General features: G+C 39.3%; 1 protein-coding gene across 1 annotated transcript; it reads left to right on the forward strand.

The window, feature by feature from the left end:
- Positions 1-674: 674 nt before the first annotated feature.
- LOC131319433 (purple acid phosphatase 22-like) lies at positions 675-6341 on the forward strand. Its single transcript, XM_058349667.1, has 5 exons — positions 675-1120; positions 1744-2035; positions 4335-4903; positions 5351-5439; positions 5927-6341. The coding sequence occupies exons 1-5, from the start codon at positions 860-862 to the stop codon at positions 6156-6158; spliced, it is 1443 nt and encodes a 480-aa protein (XP_058205650.1). The 5' UTR covers positions 675-859; the 3' UTR covers positions 6159-6341.

Genomic DNA, 6341 nt, shown 5'->3' on the forward strand with positions numbered 1-6341 from the left:
AGATGTTAATCTAATTATTCTACCAATATTGATTTTCGTCGATGGAAAAAGAAAAAAAAGAGAGTGTGTGGCATGGCGAGAGACATGTACATTTGTATTCCAAAATTTATTATTGTGAATCTAGCCCAAGAAAAAATGGCCACAGGCTACAGGACCACATTTACAAGTTGTTTTTTCATTTTTTTTCCGGCGTTTTCCGTGTGCAATAAGTATATAATCACATACCGCAGGACCACATTTACAAGTTGTTTTTTCATTTTTCATTTTTTTTGGGCGTTTTCCCTTTGCAATAAGTATATAATCACATATAAATACACAAATATTTACACACTCACTCATAATAAGTATGGATCCTGCACACATTAGACACCTCCAGTGTGTGTATGTGATCCACCCCTATATGTGAGTGACTATGTGTAAGTATTTGTGTGGTGATAATATCGTTGTAGAGAGAGAGAGAGAGAGAGAGAGAGAGATGTGGCAGCCGAGCCAAGCCTGTAGCCAAGCTATAAGATGCAAGTTAAGGAGAAGCCTAGAAGTGAAGTTCGGGCCAGGTGGAGTTTATGTGGGAGATGCCGCAAGCATATCCAAAATTATTCCATTGGACATACTTGACGCTTCAGTTCAGTTCAGTTCCCAAAATTTAAAAAAAAAAAAAAATACTTACTTGACGCCATTGCAAACGTATTTTACAGTATTTTTACATATATACTTCCCTTATATCTTTTGTGAAATGACGCCATAGCAAAATCCACTTCTAAAAACTACTGTTTTATCAATTTATTAATCGAGTTCCCATTCCCTTGGCGGTTTTATAGTCATCCAAACCACCTATATATATATATATATATATATACATATGGGGCCGGCCGTATCGTTATGCTTATGTTTTACGACTCTCTCATTTCAGAGGAATCAGAATAGTACAACTTTTGAACTTCATTTCCACAGACAAAAGGGGAGAAAAATGGAGAAGAAGTGGTGCTTAATATTCTCCGTCTTCATCTTCTTCTTTCCTCAACTTCTCCTACGGTTAGACGCGTCGCCGGAATATACCCGTCAACCTCTCCGGCCGATGATCTCTGCCGAACACGAGGGATCAGAATCTGACCCTCAGCAGGTCTCTCTCTCTCTCTCTCTCTCATTTTCTTGGACATAAAATACACAATTTTTTCTGCGTAATTTTTGACGAAAATTTGATCACTTAGATCAAGCACTTATCTATATATAACTCAAATTATTGCTTTCAAAAAAAAATCAAGCTGTACAAAATAACCGGTTCCGATTATCGAAATGAGATTCAGCATGGGGCTTGCAAAATTTGGGTAGAGTCCACCCACTTTTAATTACAGTGTGAATAAAATCTCTCCGGAGAGCTTAGCTTTGTTCTTTAAAATTTATTTCAACATGTGCAATACAGTTTCTGCTTTTGAAGGGGCAAAAGAAAACCTTTTAAAAGGTGAGAAAGATTATTCACAAAATCTTTAGGTCGATGCTTTTAATGAATTCAGATTTTAGGATAATTTAACCTAAGGGAGGAATCAGGAATGTAATCTGCACTCTTTCGGAATAATATCTTGTACATTGATTTTCACTTTTACGAGTTTATCTTACCAAGATTTCTTTCTTTTTTTTTGAAAAATTTGATTCTCAGCTCTCGCATGGGTTACTCTCAAATTCTAGATTATTTTTATTTTATTCATTGTGCCACGTCGAAAATTAAAACTACTACAATCATTTTAGGTTCACATATCACTAGTAGGGAAGGACAGCATGAGGGTGTCATGGGTTACCTCCGACCACCACGTGCCGTCGACGGTGGAGTACGGCACGACACCGGGCAAATACGAAGCATCGGCCACCGGAGTACAGACAAAGTACACCTACTTCTTCTACACCTCCGGGAAGATCCACCACGTCGTGATCGGCCCCTTGCAGCCCCGGACAACTTATTACTACAGGTGCGGCGGTTCAGGCCCTGAGTTCAGCTTCAGGACGCCACCTTCCACCTTGCCTATTGAGTTTGTTGTTGTCGGTAAGTTGTTTCCTGTTCCTCTCCACTCTTTTTGTTTGTACTTTTGTTTGTGTGGTGGTAGTTAGACTTAGAGGTATATACCACCTTTCCCCCTCATCCACAAGTAGGGGTGTAAACGAGCCAAGTCGAACCTAGCTTCGGTGAGCTCGAGCTCGGCTCGTTTATGTAATGAGCCAAAAATTCAAGCTTGAGCTCGGCTCGAGCCTTAATGAGTCGAGCCTTTAATGAACCGAGCTTAACCATTTACTAAACGAGCCTCTTTAATTGAGTTGAGCTTCCCTTAAAAAGTTGAGCTTTTGTCGAATGAGCCGAGCTCTACTTGACTCGTTTAGTAAACGAGCCGAATACTCGAGCTCAAGCTCGGCTCATTTACTAACCTAGCCGAGTCGAGCCAAGCCTTAACGAGTCGAACCGAGCCGAGCCCGCGAGCTGCTCGGTTCATTTACAACCTTATCCACAAGTACTCGCTCTCTCCCAAGGATTGGCCCTGAGGTGAAGCCGCTTTACAATGTTTTATGCAAAAAAAACTAGGGTCCCGTTGTGCATATAATACAATTACGGTGTGGTTTTGTGGGGAAAAACAAAACAGTTCCTTGCATTATTTACAGTAAAATTTTCATTTTCCAACCCAATTTAAAGAATTAAATTTAGCACAAACCAAATTTTGTTTCTTGGATTTGGTACGGAAAAATCAGATAATTATTCGCGGAATTGCTTTTCTTTCTTTTACTTTTTCTGTTTGAACAACGAACGACTTTTCGCAGTGAACTAAAAGTCTAAAATCATGGAAAGGATCACTTAAAAGGAAACAAGTTATAATTGGAAGGTGGCGTTTGGATTATGAATTTATCTTTTCAAGACAATGACTTATAGTTCTGTTTGTGTTGATATTTTAGCATTAGGCCAAAATATTTAGCTTTTTCCTTTTAATCAACATATTATGCTATATAGATTCTTCTCGTTACAACGAATTGAAAAAGAAACAAAATTCCACACAACCAACTAAAATAAAAAAGGGAAAAAGTTAGACCAAATAAATAAGTTATCCCAAACTATCTCTGAGGATCCATTTGATTATTAGAAACGAAAAATTAAAACGGTACGTAGAAAGTAAATTGAAAGAAAAGAATTTCATTTTTTTGCATTTGTTTTGTTATAATGAGTCGACAGTCGAAGGAAATTTTAAATTTTTTTAATAACAGAATAAATACGATGAAAGTCACAAGAAAATATACTGTAATTATCTCCAGATCAAAAATAGCATTAGAGGTGTAAACTAGGGCTTTGGTCGAAAATATAGTACTACTCCTATCTTTTTCAAGTGTGCTTAAATTCTTAATTAGGTTTATTATGCTTGCACTTTCAAAAACGTGCAGAACATGACAGGGAAAAGGACAAGGAGAGGATCCTCTCGGGTCCAGGAAAATGGACTGGATCGTCAAATTGGCCCATTTGTGAGCCTTTCTGGGATCCATGTTGATGATTCAAACCGTTTTAAAGAGCTCATCAATGACATTGACCACGTCAAAAATCAGTTTGATCGATTACTGGTTGATATAATTTCATAATACACTTGTTTTGAGAAAAACTGGTTAAATGGGTTCCGATTCGGTATTATAATCTTGTTATGTTCTAAGAGACAAATGTATTCTAAAATTATATCAAATAATATTCGATAAACATAATATTTTAAAGTAACTAATGTCCTCGACAAGCTCTATAATATGGACAGATTAGACCATCAAAGTAAACCTGGATGGGCATGGGCCAAAAAATCGTTACAAAAGCGAAGGTTCTGATGTCATTCCTAAATCCAAAAGGGGAGGTGGTCAAATTCCTTTTTCAAGTGAGATGACTTTGCTGACCTAATACAGCACTGAATGGCTGCTTTGAGCACAAGCAATAGACAGAAATAGGTTCAGGGGACTGGGCTTGGCTCCTGGGCTTAGCCAGCTCAGGTGCAACACAATTATTGGGTTTTAGATGATCTGGATTAACTAGCCCAGTGTGCATTGCCCAAATCTAATCTCTTGATTAATGGGGCAAAAAAAAAAGGGAAAATAACGGCCAATAACGTGTTTTGATAATTAATATCCGTCAAGAACATTTTCAGAATTAACAAATGTTCTCAGCATGTCCTTAGCGGGTATTAATTATCAAAATATGTCTTGGGCCGTAATTTTCTCAAAAAAAAAAATTACACTCAAATTTTGGGGCTAATAATCTTTGTGGATCATATTCTTATAACATAATCTACTCTTGCATAATTGTGACAAAAATACGGATTTCATTGAGACAGGAGACCTGGGGCAGACTGAATGGACTGCATCAACCCTAGCACACATTGGTGCAGTGGATTACGACGTACTTCTGTTACCCGGAGATCTCTCTTACGCCGACACCCAACAACCCCTCTGGGACTCATTCGGGCGCTTGGTCCAGCCCTACGCGAGCAAACGGCCATGGATGGTGACAGAAGGCAATCACGAAGTCGAGATCTTCCCTATCATCTACCCGGAAGGCTTCAAGGCCTACAATGCACGGTGGCCTATGCCGTACGGGGAGAGTGGGTCCACATCAAACCTGTACTATTCCTTCGATGTCGCGGGGACGCACATTATCATGCTGGGCTCGTATACAGGTTTCAACGCCCAATCGGACCAGTACAAGTGGCTCTTAGCCGACTTGGCGGGAGTTGATAGGACCGTAACACCGTGGCTCATCGTTTTGAATCACGCACCGTGGTATAACTCAAACGAGGCCCACAAAGGTGAAGGCGAGAGTATGCGGAAAGCTATGGAGGAATTGTTGTATCTTGCACGAGTTGACGTGGTTTATTCTGGTCACGTTCATGCATATGAACGATTTGTAAGTCACTCTTTCACTTTTTCCAGATTTTGAAAGCGGATTTATCTGTAAATTGGGGGCCCTAGGCGACGGTCTCTGGGGTATTGTTCAAGGGCTGGGCGTGATTCTGTGTCCTCCTCTCCATTCAATTCTTTCTTTTGTTGGCAACAGATTAGACAGAGAGTGAGAACAAGAAAAAGATCGATGATCTAAAGTCAATGAGAAAGTCTACATACGCATCTTTCGATCACAACTATGTGTTTAGAACCGTTCGATGCATGTGCACTAATGTGCGCCGAACGGATCCGGACGCAAATTTGTCCGGAGTTGTGGTCGAAAGTCAATACTAACCCTATCGATGTACACTTTTCTCCATGCATCAACAGTTGCGAGGATTGGTATCTTTTGAAATAGTAACAATTTGATTCCAATTCATATTGACTTCTACTATTTGTTATCATTGTGCAGACAAGGGTTTATAACAACAAAGCAGATCCCTGTGGACCAGTATATATAACCATCGGTGATGGTGGGAACAGAGAAGGCCTTGCCATGTCGTAAGAACTTGCAAACTTAACCTCTTCTCTTATATTTTATTGCCCCCAATCTTTTAGTACAATGCAAGTTAATTAATACTCCCTCAGTCCTAATTTGTTTGTTCAACCTTGAAAATTTAACTTTTTTAGGGAACACAATAAATAAACTTAAAAAGATACAACTTTCCACATTTAGTGACAATTGTTCATAATTTTTTATCTTTCCGATTTGTCTTATCGAGACGTACTAATAATCCATAAAAAATTGAAGCAAAACAAAAAAAGATGGAAAAATTGAATAAAAACGAATAATAATCGCAGTGGCTTATTAAGCCAAACCACCCCTAACTATAATCCTATTCAGACCCTTTTCCTAGCCCCTGTTTTTTTCAATTTGATGACTGTCACTGCAGGTTAATAATCCTATTTATGACGTGTAATTGTCTTTTCATAAATGTAAGTATATAGTACTAGTATTTATGAATATGGTTTGGTGTGCCATTTGAAGGTTTGAGAAGCCGAGTCCTCGAATATCACTGTACCGAGAGCCGAGCTTTGGGCACGGGCGGCTGAGGATATTGAACAACACGCATGCCTACTGGGCATGGCACCGTAACAACGAATCCAATTCCCACGTGGGCGACGAGCTGTGGTTAGAATCCTTGAGCTCGCCCGGATCAGCTTGCGAGCTTCCGGTTTCAAAAGGGCAAGGATGTTCAGCCACAGGTGATGAACTTTGAGCTTAGAAAACATGTGGATGCATGCAAGCAGCTCTGTCCTCTGTTTTGGTTTGGTTGGGAAAGTTTCCGTATGTAGCATCATCATCATTCCTGTAGTATCTTTGATTTTGTATAGAATAAAACAGGTAACGCTAGACTGTGACATAGTTTTCATTGCAGATCAATGAACTTATTTGCTCTCTC

This window comes from Rhododendron vialii, chromosome 3a, assembly GCF_030253575.1.
Source record: "Rhododendron vialii isolate Sample 1 chromosome 3a, ASM3025357v1".
Lineage (NCBI taxonomy): Eukaryota > Viridiplantae > Streptophyta > Magnoliopsida > Ericales > Ericaceae > Rhododendron > Rhododendron vialii.